This window comes from Cololabis saira, chromosome 22 (assembly GCF_033807715.1).
Source record: "Cololabis saira isolate AMF1-May2022 chromosome 22, fColSai1.1, whole genome shotgun sequence".
Classification (NCBI taxonomy): domain Eukaryota; kingdom Metazoa; phylum Chordata; class Actinopteri; order Beloniformes; family Belonidae; genus Cololabis; species Cololabis saira.
The window spans coordinates 31,159,284-31,177,663 of record NC_084608.1 but is presented as its reverse complement, the minus strand read 5'-3'; the positions used below and the strand labels follow the sequence as shown (position 1 = coordinate 31,177,663).

The following is an 18,380-nucleotide window of genomic DNA, read 5'->3' as shown; positions in this document are numbered from 1 at the left end:
GACTGAGGACAGAACAAATGAGGGCCACTCTATGGAGCCCCTAAAGGGACCCAGATTTTATATATATATATATATATATATATATATATATATATATATATATTGAGTCTTACGCGTGCGTGAAACCTTTACACGTGCACGTTAGCCTAAATTATGGTTCCGCGTTAAAACGACGCAGAGCCTACGCCGTAGGGAACGCGTTGGTGTGACGCGGAACCATAAATCAGCCTTAAAGGTTTCACGCTCGCACGTAAAACTCATTATATATATATAAAAGAAATCCGTGTCCCTTTAGGCGCTCCGTACCTCTTGGCCTCCACCTTCAAATCACACCACTTCTTTTTTTTTCTGCACCATCTGTCCGTGGCACTCACAGCGTTTAGTGCAGCAACGACGTGCCACTCACCTGCTTTATTTTATACTATCTATATACTTTTTCTACTTTTACTGTGACCACCAAATAATGTGGTTTTCCTGGCCTCCACCTCATCCACAACATCTCCATCTCAGTCTCCGTGAAATTTAGTAGCTCGGTGGGTCAACACGACTCATCATCCTGACGCAGCAGAAACAGACAGGAAGCCGCTGCACATGCTCAGCAGGCTCATTCATATGCAAATACAGTCGCCAGGTACTTTGCATTGCCCACTCTTGGTAAAAAGTGGACGTGTAGAGGGCGGGATATGAGGCGAATTCAAGTGGGGAACCTTCCAACTGGACTGTGATTTATAAAGAGAACATTGCGTTCAGATGTGCATGCACACGGTTTTATAAATCCAGATTTTTTTTTGCGCACACCATTTTCGGCTTTTGGGCGCACGTGCACTTTTAGTATGAATCCTACGCACTCTTTTATAAATGAGGCCCCAGATCATCTTGATGGATCTGTGGATGATCCTATCAGTAATGAGGTCGATACTGGATCTGGGGTGGAAGAGGTCCGAGCCACAGAGTCAGAAGTGAGCTGTTCACATTAAAATATCACTTTCAATTTGTTCTCAAGGAGACAAATATTTAAATAAGTCTTGTCAAGCTCTTGTTGCTGCTTCTGGCAAAACCTTCCAAAGTGACTATAAACCCTCCACCTCTCGTCTCTCTCAGAGCTGCGTGTCACTTTGATGATGATGGAAGAGAAAAGGAGCGCGTGACTGAGCACGAGGCCGAACAAGAGTAAATATTGGACCCTTTGTTAATGTCCCATCCCCAAAAGAGACCTGAGAGGATGTTTCCGTTGTGTTGGTTTTTTACTGCCAACAATGCACAGAAGGTTGCTGTAATGGCTTTGAGAGAATACTGAAGATGAAAACACTCGAAACCAAAGTGTTGACCTTCTTGTCCTGGTTTTCTACGCAGCCTCTCAAGAACCCGTGGCTGCAGCACGGGGTTCATCGTGACTAGAGATGCACCGATTGATCGGCAAACGATCGGTATCGGCCGATAATGCCCCTATCGGTTTTGATCGGCATTCTCAAAATAATAGTTCAAAGCAGGCTGATCTTATGACGGTTACAACAACAAACTGCAGGCGGCGAGTGCATTCTCACATCTCAGACCGAGGTCTCGCAAGGAGCGTAGCCGTTTCTTCAGAGCATCAACACTGAAAATGGCGTTGCCGGTACGGGAGTTTAACAATGTCTGAAAAGGACAACAAATTAGCAGTTTGCAAGGTGTTTGCAAAGGAGATACCCCGAGGAGGAATGGTACTAAAGAATTTCAACACAACGAAGCTGATACTGTAGGACTTTTAAAAGTTTCTTACACGAAGGAGTATATTGAGCTGCCGCTAAGGCAGGGAAAGAAAAGGAGCAACGCCGCTAACTCAGCTGAACGTAACAGAGCAGGACGACAGTCGTGTCAGTCGATTCACGAGTGACGTTTGGAGCTCTAGTGTGAAGAGTTGTGCTTCACTACAACAGTTTCCTGGGTCACACGTGGCGGATGCTATCGCTAAAGCTTTCGCAAAGCTTATTAATTCATTTTTTTATTTCAAGATTGAATTCATTTTTCCACAGGAAAACTAAGGTTTATAGTTAACAACTTTTATCAACTTTAAGAGAGTGACATGTCTGCTGTTGTGTGTGTTGGTGCACATTTTGTGTTGTACACACATTTATTACCACAAGAAAGCTGAAGCTAGTAATAATACAATCAGTGTTGTGTACATTTATGGATTTCACGCTGTGATCGGTGATCGGCAATATCAGGATCGGCAGATGCTGCTGGAGACATGGCGAGAGCTCAGGTCGCTCCTCGGTTGCCTCACCCTGGAGGAGATGAGACTTCTTGTTCGGCCTCAGGACACTTGTGTCCTCCTGAAGAGCCGGGGGGACTGAGGGAGGTCTGCACCTTTCTGGCTGGGCTGCCAAACACCCGACCTTCAGAAGGACTTTCACACTCCTCCAGCCCGGTTACATCACCTCACGGTTCATCCAGAGCCTCTACTCTTCTTCTTCTTTTTTGGGAGGACTTTTCAGGCAGAAAACAGTCCAAACGCGTTATTTGAGGCGTATTTGAGGTGTGTTTTTCGGCGCTTTGTTGTGATGCAGCTATTTCCTACAGGACTGTCTCAGAAAATTAGAATATTGTGATTTTCTGTAATGCAATTACAAAAACAAAAATGTCATACATTCTGGATTCATTACAAATCAACTGAAATATTGCAAGCCTTTTATTATTTTAATATTGCTGATCATGACTTACAGTTTAAGAAAATTCAAATATCCTATCTAAAAAAATTAGAATATTCTGGGAATCTTAATCTTAAACTGTAAGCCATAATCAGCAATATTAAAATAATAAAAGGCTTGCAATATTTCAGTTGATTTGTAATGAATCCAGAATGTATGACATTTTTGTTTTTTTAATTGCATTACAGAAAATAAAGAACTTTATCACAATATTCTAATTTTCTGAGACAGTCCTGTATTTTCCTCTACAAGGTCTTTAGATTTATACTCACAGAAAAGATAAATTCTGTTACATTTTTCCATTCAGCAGTTTATTTTATTTGACTTGGCGATCAAGAGCAACAGAAGTTTATGTCACTTCTACATTGGGGAGGGTCTCCGTCCCTTCATTGTTAAAGATGGGAGTAGAAGCAAGGTTTGTGCACATGCATGACTCTAAACACATTGAGGTTTATAAAAGAGAACCATGTGCACGGATTTGTATTATTAGAAGGTATTTGGTGAAATAGAACACAATGTATGCACATTTTCTTCCCTTTACAGCTACGGTTTTATAAAGTTTATGCATACGGCTTCAGCTGTCGAGCAACACAGATTTATACACGTTATCTCAAAATAAACTGTTCACCTGTTTGGTGTGTGGGTTTATATTTTTCAGGAATCTCTGTTTTCTCCATTAAATGGTTCTCCATTAAAGACCTTCAGGCTAGGCACATTTTTAAACAGCCTGGCTTCAGCAAAACACACCGTTTTGGTTGTTTGCACTAAAAAAAAAAAAAAAAGGATACATAAAGTCTGTCACTGGCAATATTTTGTTCATATTTTCATGACCTCTGCTCTGTTTTATTTATAACTTTGGCAGACTGGAAGAATAAAAAAAAGAGAGAAAACAGCGGCAGCACTTTGGAAAATGTTCAGGGAAACTGCATCAATGCAGAAACATGTTAGAGGACTTCACGGCCCACTTAAGGGGAGCTGGTCGGGAATAACACGTAGCTGGCAGACGCTCCCAGCGGAGCCGGCGTGAGAGAGGAGAACGGGAGGCTAAAGCCTGCAAATTCTCATTAGTCCTAATATTCCCCGTCTACGCAGCATCAGCACCGACAGCAGACGTCTGAGCACCGTCGTGTTTTCTGCTCAACTCCAACCAGAAGTAGATGCTACATGTCTGCTTCCTTCTTCACATCCCGTCGTTAAGCTTTGAATTAGGTAAATATGTTGCTGAATGTGAAAGTAAAGACGGCCACACCGACTTCAGCCTTTCATCACTTCATTCATCATTTATCTGTCAGACAGATGTCCTCATATTCACCTCTAGAATACAGACGAGTTCATGCTCAACTAAAAGAAGAGAGATACTCAGATCCTGCGCCTACAGACCAACCAAAGATCCCCATCCTTCCACCACCGTGCTACAGTGGGTAAAGGTGTTTCTGCTGGAACGCTGTGCTCGTTCATTCCCGTGTTTAATTTGTCCCTTGGACATTTTTCCAGAGGTCTTGTGTTTTTTATATATGCAGATTTGTGAACCTCAGTTCATATTCTTTACGTTACATGTTCTTTATAAACTGAAGAGACTTTCGCCCGTAACGCCAAACTGTACTTCATCTTCTAACTGTTTAACTGATCTCGGGTTACATTTTCTGAGTGGTCCACTCCTGAAAAGATTGCTGTCTTGAATGGTTTCCTTTTCTACAGTAAATTATCTTTATCTCTGTGAAACTTTAAATTTCAGATTGCTTGTAGCTGGTTTTATGACTATTTTAGATTGATCTGTGATGACAATAGCCTCTCTAAGGCCATTGCTTATGTCTCTCCTTCTTTGCATTATGTTTACATGTACCTGAGTCCTCCAAACCAGCAAAGTGTCAACACATTTATACACTTTCACGCCTGCTGAAGATCAAACTGTCAAATACAGGACTGTCTCAGAAAATTAGAATATTGTGATAAAGTTCTTTATTTTCTGTAATGCAATTAAAAAAACAAAAATGTCATACATTCTGGATTCATTACAAATCAACTGAAATATTGCAAGCCTTTTATTATTTTAATATGCTGATTATGGCTTACAGCATTACAGATTACAGAAAATCACAATATTCAAATTTTCTGAAACAGTCCTGTATCTTCTCATTACAAGCAAAAAACTCTTGTTCCACTGGCAGATTTTTCTACTTATTTTAAGTGAAATTTACTTGAAACAGGTGAAAATTGGGACTGTTTCAGAAAATTAGAATATTGTAATAAAGTCCTTTATTTTCTGTAATGCAAAAATGTCATACATTCTGGATTCATTACAAATCAACTGAAATATTGCAAGCCTTTTATTATTTTAATATTGCTGATCATGGTTTACAGCTTAAGAAAACTCAAATATCCTATCTCAAAAAATTTGAATATTCTGGGAATCTTAATCTTAAACTGTAAATAATAATAAAATGCTTGCAATATTTCAGTTGATTTGTGATGAATCCAGAATGTATGACATTTTTGTTTTTTTAATTGAATTACAGAAAATAAAGGACTTTATCACAATATTCTAATTTTCTGAGACAGTCCTGTAGTACTTTTTTCTCGTCTTCATTTTTGATTAAATATTGGCGCGGTGAAAAAAAAAAAACCTCTCAATCACCTGAGGTTGTATCGGCCCAATTAGACTTTTTTAGCATCATTTCTAAAACATAATTTTAAAAGAGAGATTTCTAACTTGACAGCATGTTTGTGTGTACTTTCATTCTGTTGATCAGTGGATACTTGGGCTGCAAATATTAAACTACGTGAAAACAGGAGAGTGTACCTTTAAATAATTAATAGCCTGTGGGACGCTCCACTGGTGGTTGTGCAGAGCAGCCTGACACTCCTCTATCGTGACCCCGTGCACACCCGCTCGGACCTGCCGGCGAGTCAGAAGGAAGTCAGTACCAGCACATCTGGACCTGCAGATAGTCCACGGGCCAGGCCAGATATCAGAACCACTCAGGGTGACAAAACCAAACTTGCTTATAATTTGTGAAAATATACATGTCTGTAGATGATATTCTGGTATGATAAACCTTCCTGAGTGGCAGCTGGATCATAGTTATCAGCTCATGAAGTTCAGAAAATTACATTTTAGATGCTGCTGCATATCCTGGTTTAGACGCATGTACAGGATATCTGTTAAAGGAGCATGAGGCTCCTTTTAAGAAATGAGACTCTCTAGCGCCACCCTTCACCACGACGGCCGTCGGGGGTACTGCAGCCAACAGTGAAGCCGGCACGGGAGAACGGGGAGAACGTGCATGCAGCGTCATGTGACGTCACATCCGCAGCCCAGCGCGGGAAATTCGGGACCGAATTGCAGCACATTTTGCAGCACACAGCCTGTTCAAGGCAAAGGAGAGATACACTAGAGGGCTCATTCTTTTGGTTTGGAACGCTTCATCTGACATTATTACTAGAAAACTTGAAACATATACAAATTTTTTTCATAAACCTGCCTCAATCCTGCCTCATGCTCCTTCAATGTTTCACTATATCGTCTTTGGTATCATTTTAAGCATTCATTCAAGCTAAGATGTGAATCTTTCTGACCAACATCGAGGTCACTGCAGCTCTTTAAACTATAAACAACACACATTTTTACACAATTTTCGCCTAAATGATATAGTATCTTTTATCCCTGTGTCATCTACGAACAACAGAGACACAAAATACAAAAACTGGAATACTCACAGGATTATAAGGATTCAGGAAATGTATCACATCTTAGCTTGAATGAATGATTTAAAGGTCCCCTTTAAAATGATACCAAAGACAATATAGTGAAACATTGACAGATATTCTGAGTCTAAACCAGGATATGCAGCAGCATCTAAAATGTAATTTTCTGAAGGGGGTGGGTAACTTCATGAGCTGATAACTATGATACAGCTGCCACTCAGGAAGGGTTATCATACCAGAATATCATCTACAGACATGGATATTTTCAAAAATTATAGGCAAGTTTGGTCACCTTGAGTGGTGCTGACGATTTTGGGCTCTGGCCCGTGGACTAAGAGTCATCTGAACCAACAACACTTTGACGTCTTCCTCCGTCCAGCCACATTCACATCCGGATGAAATTAGTCACAAAGTTAATTCATCCCGATTTAATGCTTCGAGTTTTGCCAATTAAAACTTTGTTGATAAAAGGATGTGGAGTCAATAAAATAGGCCGGTCAGAGATGTTCTAGTGTTTCTGAGAAATTACTGGCTCGTCTGCCTGAGGCCTGTGATGGCATTTGTGTGATTGTCAACAAAAACGTGTAAGAGCGCTCCCTCACCCATAGACATATAGACGCCTCATGACATGCTGGAACGTAATCCAGCGTGGCCGCCATATTGGATGGGTCTCCTCTCTCCAGGCTAAATTAACTACACTGGAGTTACAGAGTTACAGTTACAGCCAGCACACGCAAGAAGCTGCAAAACAGTTCTTTTTCAAAGGTTTTAGCTCCCCAGCCCCAGTTCAAGCCTAACAGGGTATTATAAGACCCTGGAATGACCTGGATTTATTTTTATATATATTTATTGAGGGCAATAAGAGAAAAAAAAAAAGATTTACAATAACAATAGAAATATCAATATTTAGGCTTTTTTTTTTACTTTTCAAAACAATAATTAAATAAAAATGAATAAATAATATTAATAAGAAAGAAAGAAAAGATAAATAAATAAATATAAATAAATAAATAAATACAACAACACACCCCTCTCCCCTTCAAATAAATTAAAATGAACAATCAAACTGGTTTCTTTATTAAAATATAAAATGAATTAATTTATACATGTATCAATATGCCATACCATATGTCTTGTTAAAGAGCATAATACAAAGTCTTTCAGCATAAAAGTACGTATTTTTAACGTGTGACAGCGTCCTGTATCATAACTAAATCTCTGCCGTTTGTAACAAACCAAACCGTGTGAAAATCGGGTAAAAATTAGTGGAGTTATGGATGATTGTAGTCGGGGATAAAACCTTCCTCAGTAGAAATAAATGCACTGGGGGCGCGTTGGAGACCCATCCAAGATGGCGGCCGCGTTGAACGTCAGCTCCAATAGGAAGCGTCAGTCTATGAGCCGTCTACGTACTGTATATATGTCTATGCCCTCACCTGCGTGATGCTCTGCTCCTGTTGCATGCTGGGAGCTGCGGTTCGTCCGTTGTTGTTGTTGTAGGAGGAGTTTGGTTTCGGCTTCACCATGGGTTTGACTGCTGCCATGTTGGCCGCCCCGTATCTGTTCAGAGGAACAACAACAAACATCCAGCAAGCTTATTAAAACGTATAAATCCCAAAGACACATTTTTATTGAATATATTTGTATCAGCTGACATTATCTGAATTCTGCTCAGCAGCTACAGTATGAACTATAAACCATCTTCAAAGACATGTTGAATAGTTTCATTTTAACCTAAACTGTTGTGGACTGCAGAGGTGACGAAGAACATCCGCTGGAAACCTCGGGCCACGTCTGGCTCTCTTTTATTCTTACTTCTATATATTGTTTTGTACTTTCTTGACACTGCCTAATAAAACTGAGTGAGAAGCTCGTGGAGTCATCAGAGCCGTAAACGCTGTCAGATGAACAAACAGACTACAGTCCTCCGCTCAGCAGTTTCCACTGCACTAAATGTCTCTTACTCATTTATCTTTATCGTTTTTTGTTGTCGAAATTTAATGTCATCTTTCTATTAACGGTGCAGGTTTTTTAAAGTTTTCCTTGAGTCTGCACCCTGAGTCAGCAGTTTTTAATATGATTTATGACGCTGTGCTCCAGGATCAGACTGTGACAGTCCAAGAGAGATGAAAAGTTTCACTTTTTGTTGCTTATATTCATTTTAAAGCCACGAGGAACAAAAGCTGCTAGTTCCGGGTTTAGGTGGCGTATCTGAGCCCGGAGGGCTGAGGCCCAGGATGGCTGGGCTTCATTAGTCGGACTCAGATCGTAATTATAAAACTTCGTCCGACTAAATGAAATGAGAATGAACTTGAAAGGAAGCTGAAGACTAAAGCACACAGGACGTAGGATACGTGTGATGCAGGTCACTGTTGGCTCGTTTCTGTTGCGGCTGAAATAAACTGTCCTGGCACGTTTGTCAGGACTGAGAAACAAGTCAGACTAAAGGGCCTCATAGTTATGTGGCATGAGCACCGTGAAACACGTGCACGTGAACGTACTGAATGAAATCAGTGACATACTGGCTGGTCGAACTGCAGACAGCATTTGACGTAGCAGAGGACGAGAAGCAGAGTGCGAAATACGGGGGGGTCTCCGACCCCCCTGATAAACACTTCAGCCACCCTGAAGGACTCAAAAGCCAAATTTAGGGGGGGTCTTAATGATGTCAAAAAAAAAAAATTAGTCTATATAATATAATATGATAATTTGATTGTCACTAATGGTCAATTAAATATGTTTAAGAGACCGCCATATCAAGTATTCACAATTCAAAACTTTTATTGGTTTAACACAAGTCCTGCACTTTTATGTATGCAAATTAGCCATGTGCGCCGGCACAGCGCAACAAGGCTTTTCCGCAGTTAATAACATAGACAGCCATGCGCGCAAAAGGTTGCGCGAAGAAAGCATGTCTGCACTCCTATTTGTGACCTCAACGGACCTCTTCTGGACAAATTCCACCCGGTTCCATTTGTCAGAAGCTGGATCAAAGCAAGACATCGCCTCTCTTCTTCCTGGAAACCAGGACGGAAAGCACAAGAAGTCGAGAAAAGGCACATTTGGTCTATTTTAACTTAAGGTAAGAGGCCAGCCTGCTTAATATGGCCTGAACCCACCTGAGAGCTAATGTTTTTTTTTAATTATTTGTATTATTATTTTGCGTTATGGCCTGTTATGAGTGTGATTTGTGAATGTGTAAGCTGCGTGAACCCACCTGTTGAGAGCCATCATGTTTTTGTTTTTTTTTATTTTGCGTTATGGCCTGTTATGAGTGGAATTTGTGAATGTGTTCACACAGCTGTGTTAAATCATAATTTCCTGGATGGTTACATAACGTTAAATAATCAGTCATCATTGTGCAGGCTGAGGATCTGTTTAAGTGCACTGACTACACGTCTCCGATAGTGGCATTTGTTGTTATTACTGTTATTTGAATGCACAATTAATTTTCATTGTATTTTTTTTTTATTTATCTAAAAAAAATACATTAGCCTATTTTATTTGTTTATTCGTTTGCACTGGTTGTGCGCCAGTGTCTTATATCTGGCATTTATTCATTAAGTGCACCAGTGTGGTGCCAATTAATGTCTTTTATTTATTGTAATTATCGGATTTAATTTGTAAATAACATTCTGCATCGTAATGTACAATTTTGCTTCCTTTTAGTAAAACAACGTGCATCTAAAATGGTTAAAAGTATGCGTGTATTTGTCATAGGCTATAGTAGGCTGATTGTATTGGTTTATTGTAGAGGGCCACACTGTTTAAAAAACAAAAAACAAGTATGGATGGACAGTATGGATTGGTATTTCGCACACTGACGAGAAGGTTTGGGCAGACTTTGATGAGAGCAGCTCCACATTGAGCATCAGCTGGGCGGAGAGTCCTGTAACTCCTGGGAGCAGTTTGGGTCTGAACTCAACCGGCTGCTGACCGGCTTCAGCACTTCAAAAACTCTAAATCTTACCAGGAATATTTGTCTTATTTCTAGTTAAAATGTCTCATTTTTAGTCAAAAAAAATCTCATTACACTTAAAACAAGAGTCATTACCAGAAAAATAACTTCTGTAAACTTCTGTAAAACTGCCATCCCCTCTTTCCATCCCTTATGTCATTTCATCAATGAATGTGGTTTTACTGCTATTTCAACATTTAGAGTCATCACCAGAAAAATAACACCAGAAAAATAACTTATTTGACAATTAAAATGTACTTGAAACCGGTAAAAACCTGTTTCAAGTAAATTTTCACTTGAAATAAGTAAAAAAAATCTGCCAGTGGGACAAGATTTATCTTCTCATTACAAGCAAAAAAATCTTCCACTGGCAGATTTTTCTACTTATTTTAAGTGAAAATCTACTTGAAACAGGTGAAAATTGTTGTTTTTTCCAGTGATGAGTCTTGTTTTAAGTGTAAGGAGATTTTTTTGACTAAAATGAGACATTTGTAACTAGAAATAAGACAAATATTCTTGTTAAGATTTTGAGTTTTTGCAGTGGACGAAGTCTCCCGTTCAGAACAAAAATTCAGAAGAAGAACGGAGAAGAAGCCTCAGTCTTTCACTGCGAAACTGTCATGAACAGCTACATCTTCTTGATCCAGCTGGCTGCTGCGACACAGAGAACAGCGCTGCTACGAACAAAACAGCAATCACTGAGACCAGGTCCGCTTGAAGCCGAGAGGAAAGTGTTTAAGGTTTCTTCAAAACGCTGCTGCAGCTTCCACTGAGAGGCTCTGAAGAAGTTGGCATCGGTGCAACTAACAAAGCACTCCTCCTGTACGTGATTGTTTATTGATCTGCTGTTTGTGTGTGTGTGTGTGTGTGTGTGTGTGTGTGTGGTCAGAAAAGCTGTATCCAGCTCTGCAGACGCAGATTTCACTATTTTTGATTTCCAAATCTCGTTGGACAGCCGTTCTAACTGGACCTCCCACTAAAGCATCAACTTTGCTAAGTTGACAACTTTACTCAGCTTAATGAGCAGCAGGATGTTTGTTTAGTAGTTTTCCGAGTGCTGGATGACCTCGTCCTGATGAGGAGAGAATTAAGAGCTGCACATTAAGTGTCTGCTGGTGCTGATGCTGAGCTGTGCTCGTCCAGCAGTCAGCAGTGATTCATGTCCACCGGTCTCGCTGCGATGCTGCGGCAGATCTTTTTATCTGCCAGTGCAAACGTAGGCAGGAAGGTGTGAGTTGGTACTTTTTTCTTTATCTCATTTGTCTAAAATTTGAAGTCCTTTTTATGCAGTTTTTAAACTTTAAAGATCACCTCATTATCACTTATTACAGGTTTAGTCAGCCAAATCACACTGTGATCTGTCGTTTTTCAAAGATTCAAAGATTTCTCAAATACTTATTTAATTATCATTGTATTTCTACAAGGACATTTCGGTGACACGTTTCCAAAACAGAAGACGCAACGAAACAACAGCTTAAGAAACAGCACTATACTATAAATAAATAAAGAATAAATAAAGGTTGGAAAGTAGACTAGCTAAAACGAAGTAAAAAAGTGAAGAAAGCAAAATAAAAGTACAAGTGTCGTAGTGAATAAAGTGTCACATTGGAATTGAATAATGAAATGATGTTGGTAGCAGGGTTACAATAGTTTTGAATTTTTCATTTTAGTTTAGTTTTATTTCATTTTGACTTTTTCTCCTTCAATTCAGTTAGTTTTAATTAGTTTTTAGTGTGGGTTCGCTAGTTTTTATTAGTTTTTATATTTTCAAAAATGCTTAGTTTTAGTTTTAGTTTTAGTTTTGACCTCACGGGCCGTGAGGCGTTCAGGTGCCGTAGCTGCCAGTTGGAGATAAACGGCCAGAGGGGAATAAATTGATCATAACAAGAGTCTTATATTGGCAGGGACGAAAACGGAGGAAATTATATCTATAATTTCAGTTCGTTTTAGTTAGTTTTCTAAACACGCAATATATTTCAGTTAGTTATCGTTTTTGTCTTTTAATTTTCGTTTTTATTTAGTTCAGTTAACGAAATAGTTTTTTCAATTTTAGTTTTCGTTATTTCGTTCGTTTTCGTGAACGATAATAACTCTGGTTGGTAGCAGTTGTAACAGTGTGAACAGTGTTATTGTACTAGGAAATGGATGAGATGGATAAGATGGCAGGATGAGGAGAAAAACTGTTTCTCCGCCTGTTAGTCCTTGTTTTGATTTCCGTAGCTTTTCCCCGATGGCAGTGGTGCAAACAGGGAATGTCCAGGTGGCTGCTGTCTATGCAGATGGCTTCAACTGTTCTCTGCACGAGTTCAGCGTACACAAGTCCGGGAGCTCAGCTCCCACAATCCTCTGCACCACCTGGGACAGATCTCTTTGCTCTGCTGTGCAGCGGCTGTACCACGGTGTACAGTGAACACTGACAGTCCCATCCCAGACCCCAGTGACCTCAGAACAGTTGCAGAGATCGGTGGCCTCCTCACTCCAGACCTGTGCAGGGTTTTTGGCGGGTCTGCTCCTGCAGCCTGCTGGTCTGCAAGCTGACGTCGTCAGCAGGGAGACGTGGGGCTGTTGAAGCCTAGTAGGTTCCTTTAGAGGGGACCTATTATGAAAAACAGGTTTTCTCTTGCTTTAACATATATAAAGTGGTCTCCCCTCAGCCTGCCAACTCAGAGAAGGAGGAAAGCAACTAAATTCTGCAGTGTCTGTACAGCCGCCCGGATGAGCCGTGTGATGTGGATCTACGAGCCGTTAAGATTCTGTGATTTTTGTTACGTAACCAAAATGCAAACCCCGCCCACAACTATAAAACTGTGTAACTGCATGCAAGCGTCCGACTATCGCGTAGCACTGCGTGACATCGGACGCTCTCTGTCCATCTCCCTCCAGCAGCTGCCACTTTATTGAGGTTTTTGTAGTGAAATGAGGAAGAATCATAGAGATAACTTCTCATTTCAACTAACTGGATCAGCCGTTCCTCATCATGACTGTTTCCTACAGCGCTTTCAACCGGCTTTCAACGCGAGCGACAGGAAGAAAATAGAAGCAGGGCGTCTGACAAATGTTCAGCTCAAAACGGTGCGCTGCGCAGCGCTGCGTCGCTCGCGGCCAGTTAGGACAGTCCAATAGAAAATAAAGCAATGGAATTGATTTTGTCGCTGACGCTCGCTCGCATCGCATGCAGTTTTGACACGGTGTAACTCCATCAGCCGGAGCTTCTGCTATTTTTCCGTAGCGGTGTATCGCGTCATTCAGGCAGCCAATCAGCACAGAGCCTCATTATCATAGCCCCGCCCACTCAGAATCCTGCATAGATAATGAGGTTAGAGAATGGGAAGATAAAGACATGGTTTAGAGGCTGAATGTCTAATTTATTTAGCAAAAACAATCAAAAGCCTGTTTTTAAGACATTCAAGGCCTGTTTAAAATAGGTATTAGATTCCATAATAGGTCCCCTTTAAGTCCCCTGCCACGATCATCGCTCCCTCTGGATGGGCATTTACTGTAGCTATGCAGCTCCTCCAGGGCTAGTTTAGCTTTAGTTTAGTTTTTAGTTTAGTTTATTGTTTTGCACAGTTTTAAAAATATACAGGAAATATCAAATATAAATACTATAGGTGCAGGAAGAGGCAAAAAGCCCAATGGGCTTATTTGAAGCCTCCACCGAAGATATTAAAATTTCATGTGTTATAAAGAACACAAGATTAACATACAAAAACAAAAAGTATAACTACACAAAAGTGATGGCAAACTAATAATTATATATTATATATTAAAAATATATATAATATATAAATAATAAAGAATAAAGACAAAAAAATAAGTGTGTGTGAGTGTGCATGGGAAAATATAAAACATTTAATAAATCTTAATCATCCTGCACTGATGCAGCTGGATATTAAGTGATCTTGTAGGATTTGAGGATTTACTTATTAGTTAATTTGGCTATTTCTATACTTCATTTAAGAAGACTGGTGATTTAAAAAAAATAATGCGGAAAATAAACGCCTTCCTACCAATTAAGCATCTTTGCATGATTCAAACGATTCAAACAGTTGTTTTTCTCTTTAGTTGGAGATTTAATTGACCTAAAGGACTCACTGCCACTTAACTCCTGTTATCTTGGCTGAAGCCGGCCAGACAGATAATCATTCAGTCTCCGTCACAATTCTCTCCATCTGACACTCCGAGGTCCCGATTTCTTCTTGAAATTAATTCAGCAGATTTTGCTGAGCTGTGAGTTGTGAGTTGCGTTAAGAGGGATCAAATCTGCTTGCAGCAACGTCTTGATGGCACCAGACCAGAAAAACGTCAACATTTGTAAAACACAACCTGTGTGACGCTGGAGGTGAAGTTTCCTCAACTCCCACTTGTGAAGTCCCTGGTCACACCTTCATTCAACCCATTTCCTTTTGTTTTGCTGTTTTATTTGTTTTCTGGAATCTTCAGATTAAAAACACCCCAAACACGAGTCCCTCCTGCCTCATATTTGTTTACGCCCAAAACTGTGTTTGCAATAGATTTATCAAAACCTCCCTATTTACATATTTACTCCAAACAACAAGATTGCCGTATCATAGGGACACCGACTAACTCCTTCCCCACTCTGGAGGTGAGGAGAGAGGAGGCACCTTAAGGGAATTCCATCGGCTACTGAGAGAAGGGACCAGCCCAATGATCCAGAGCCTGTCTGCAAATACAAGTCGCTACACACTACGCAATGGGAGGACACTCACACAACCTGTGAGTCACACAAAAAGGCACCAGATGTCGTTCCTCCCGAGAGCGTACAAGCTTCATCAGAAGTAAAACAAACTTTTTTAGCATTGTCTTACAGTTGATATTTATTTTTTTTTAATTTTTTTTCTAAATAGAGGGGTCCTCTTGTGTCAAAGTGTAAGAAACATAATTATTCATATTCAGTGTTGGGGTAGTTGCTCAAAAAAAGTAATCCATTACATATAACTAGTTACTTTAAAAAAAAGTAATCCCTTACACTACTTAGTTACTGGTTGCTGAAAGTAACTAGTTACATTACTAGTTACATTACTTTTGGATTACTCAGAAAATCTGAATATTGTGATTTTCTGTAATGCAATTACAAAAAGAAAAATGTCATACATTCTGGATTCATTACAAATCAACTGAAATATTGCAAGCCTTTTATTATTTTAATATTGCTGATCATGGCTTACAGCTTAAGAAAACTCAAATATCCTATCTCAAAAAATTAGAATATTCTGGGAATCTTAATCTTAAACTGTAAACCATAATCATCAATATTAAAATAATAAAAGGCTTGCAATATTTCAGTTGATTTGTAATGAATCCATAATGTATGACATTTTTGTTTTTTTAAATTGCATTACAGAAAATAAAGAACTTTATCACAATATTCTAATTTTCTGAGACAGTCCTGTAGTTGGAACCTTATTACTGCAGTGCCCAGATCGCACAAATGTTTATTCGTAAAATCGTGTGTTGCGCAACGCGTGAAGACGCATGAAAGGCAAGTTTGATTTTCTTTTCTGTTCTCCCGTTCTACATGTAGCTGAAAAGCTTAAAGTAACTACAGTAACGTAATGTTTTTTGTCTTAGAGTAACTATAATGTGATTACCCAAATTACAACTGTAACGCGGTACATTACTGCGTTACTGGCGAATGTAATCTCGTTACAGTAACGCGTTACTTTGTACCGCGTTACACCCAACACTGTTCATATTGTTATGCAATGATGTATCTCAAATAAACTTGAAACTTGATTGTTAATTCACTCATTAATAAATTCAGTAGAAATGCTGAAACGACAACACAAGAGACTCACCTCTCCAGGAAAGCTGGTCTCTCTGGCAGGGGGATGGGAGCCGGGCTCTGAGAGCTGTCAATCAGTGAGGAGAGGCCCCGCCCCTCTCGAAAGGGGAGCGGTTCCAGTAATGAAGTGGAGGAGTAGGAGGAACCTGCGGCTCCAAACCGCGACGGTCGTGACGTTGCTGGATTCGTGGAGGCGGAGTACGAGGAGTTGGTGGTCAGGAGTGGCCCCAGGAGGCCGGCGGTCCGCCGCGGCGACACGGAGAGGGGAGGCGGCGGCAGGATCACGGGGGCGGAGGAGAGCTGGGGCAGCGCGGGGAGGGGAGACGAGGAGCGGGAGCCGGGCTGGGAGAAGGGGTGGTCTCTGGGGGGGATCTGGGGAGGGGCGTCGTCCTCGTCGCCCAGGGAGACGGAGCTGGAGCGCGCCTGCTGGTGGACGCTGCGGGTGGAGACGTTGTATTTGGATGGACGCATCGGCGGGACGGGGCTGCGGGGGGGCAGCACCGGCCGATCCTCCACGCAGGACAGGAAGGAAGAAGGGGTGGACGAAGGGGAGGGGGGGGGTAGGTAGATCTGTCTGTGAGGGCCCAGAGGAACCAGGGGCATCGGGGTGGGCGAGGAGGGGAGGGAGCGGCCTGTTGCCATGGGAACCTGAAGCTTCACCATCACCTGTCAGCAGAAATAATAAGAATTAAGCGATGAACGGGCCCTCGCACCCTTGTGCACGTTCAGGCTGCAGTGGAAGCTTGTATGACTTGCATGTAGATTCTTCAGGTCTTTAGTGGATGACACCACCCACGACTCTCTATATCAAACCATTCAAAAGTTATGGCAGAAAGTAAGAACTATTAGATATCGACCAATCAGAAGAAGGGGCGGGACTAATTTGCACCAATTTTGTTCAAGGACTCAAAACCGAGTCCGATGACACCACCCACGAGTCTATATGTCAAACCATTCAAAAGTTATAGCAGAAAATCGGAACTATCAAATATGGACCAATCAGATGAAGGGGGGGCGCGCTTTTTGGCGTTTATCGTTGCCACGGTAACGCTTTTGACTGAGAAAAGTAATGCGTATCGTCGCAGGATCGAGACGCACATTTTGATGTATAACACACCTGGGTGCACGTTACAGGCAAAGAAACGGCCAAAGGAATGGCATAAATTGCGCCAAAATTACACGATTAATTCAAAATGGCCGACTTCCTGTTCGGCTTCAGCCATGGCGCCAAGTAGGAATGGGTGATATTTTACCGTTCACGATATACCGTCAAAAAAATTCCTCACGATAAGAATTTGTCATCTCACGGTAAAAACGATAAATTCCCGTTGATGAAGTTTTTGTGTAAAGCTGATTTTTTGAAGGAAAGGAAGGAAGGAAGGAAGGAAGGAAGGAAGGAAGGAAGGAAGGAAGGAAGGAAGGAAGGAAGGAAGGAAGGAAGGAAGGAAGGAAGGAAGGAAGGAAGGAAGGGTGAAAATAAGGAAGGGAAGAAGGAAGGAGAGAGTGGAAGGAAAGAAGGAAGGAAGGGAAAAAGAAAGAAAGAAAGAAAGAAAGAAAGAAAGAAAGAAAGAAAGAAAGAAAGAAAGAAAGAAAGAAAGAAAGAAAGAAAGAAAGAAAGAAAGAAAGAAAGAAAGAAAGAAAGAAAGGAAATTTTGATGATGACGTTTTTGTGTAACAAACATGGCGGATCTGAGAGCGAGATAGATTTATAGTTACAAAGGTGGAGTTGAATTGGTATTTTTTTTATCGTCATTTTTATCGTTATCGGGATCAATGCCAGAAATTATCGTGATACATTTTTTAGTCCATACCACCCATCCCTAGCGCCAAGAGACTTTTCTTTAAGTTGTCCCATGATACAGGTGTGTAGCGATTTTCGTGCATGTACGTCAAACCGTATTGTGGGGCTTGAGGCACAAAGTTTTTAGGGGGCGCTGTTGAGCCATTTTGCCACGCCCATTAATACAAACCATTAAAAATCACATTTTTCTCCAGGCCTGGCTTGTGTGCAAAATTTGGTGACTTTTGGGGCACGTTTAGGGGGAAAAAAGGCCCTCATTTCGTCGGAAGAAGGAAAAAAAAAAGAGGAAGCGTGTTATCTAGTGTTAATTATTAAAGACGTGGAGCAGGTTTCTGAGTTTGCAAGCGGTGGCCGGAGCTTCGCTACCTCCCTCTGCAGCTCCTGGAAAAGGTCCGCCGACTGGGACTCGCTCCTGCCCGGCAC

At 40.9% G+C, this 18,380-nt stretch overlaps 1 protein-coding gene across 3 annotated transcripts in view; it reads right to left on the bottom strand.

The window, feature by feature from the left end:
* The window catches only part of tnk2a (tyrosine kinase, non-receptor, 2a), a 94,003-nt gene that overhangs the window by 9,378 nt on the left and 66,245 nt on the right, over positions 1 to 18,380 (bottom strand). For 2 of the 3 annotated variants that reach the window (XM_061713698.1, XM_061713697.1), the window contains 4 exons: positions 18,324 to 18,380; positions 16,170 to 16,822; positions 7,829 to 7,952; positions 5,488 to 5,583 (listed from right to left, as the gene is read on the bottom strand). The exon at positions 18,324 to 18,380 is cut by the window's right edge and continues 144 nt beyond it. In XM_061713698.1, the coding sequence (XP_061569682.1) occupies positions 5,488 to 5,583; positions 7,829 to 7,952; positions 16,170 to 16,822; positions 18,324 to 18,380 (930 nt within the window). The remainder of the gene's footprint in view (positions 1 to 5,487; positions 5,584 to 7,828; positions 7,953 to 16,169; positions 16,823 to 18,323) is intronic. The other variant, XM_061713699.1, reaches the window with a different exon arrangement.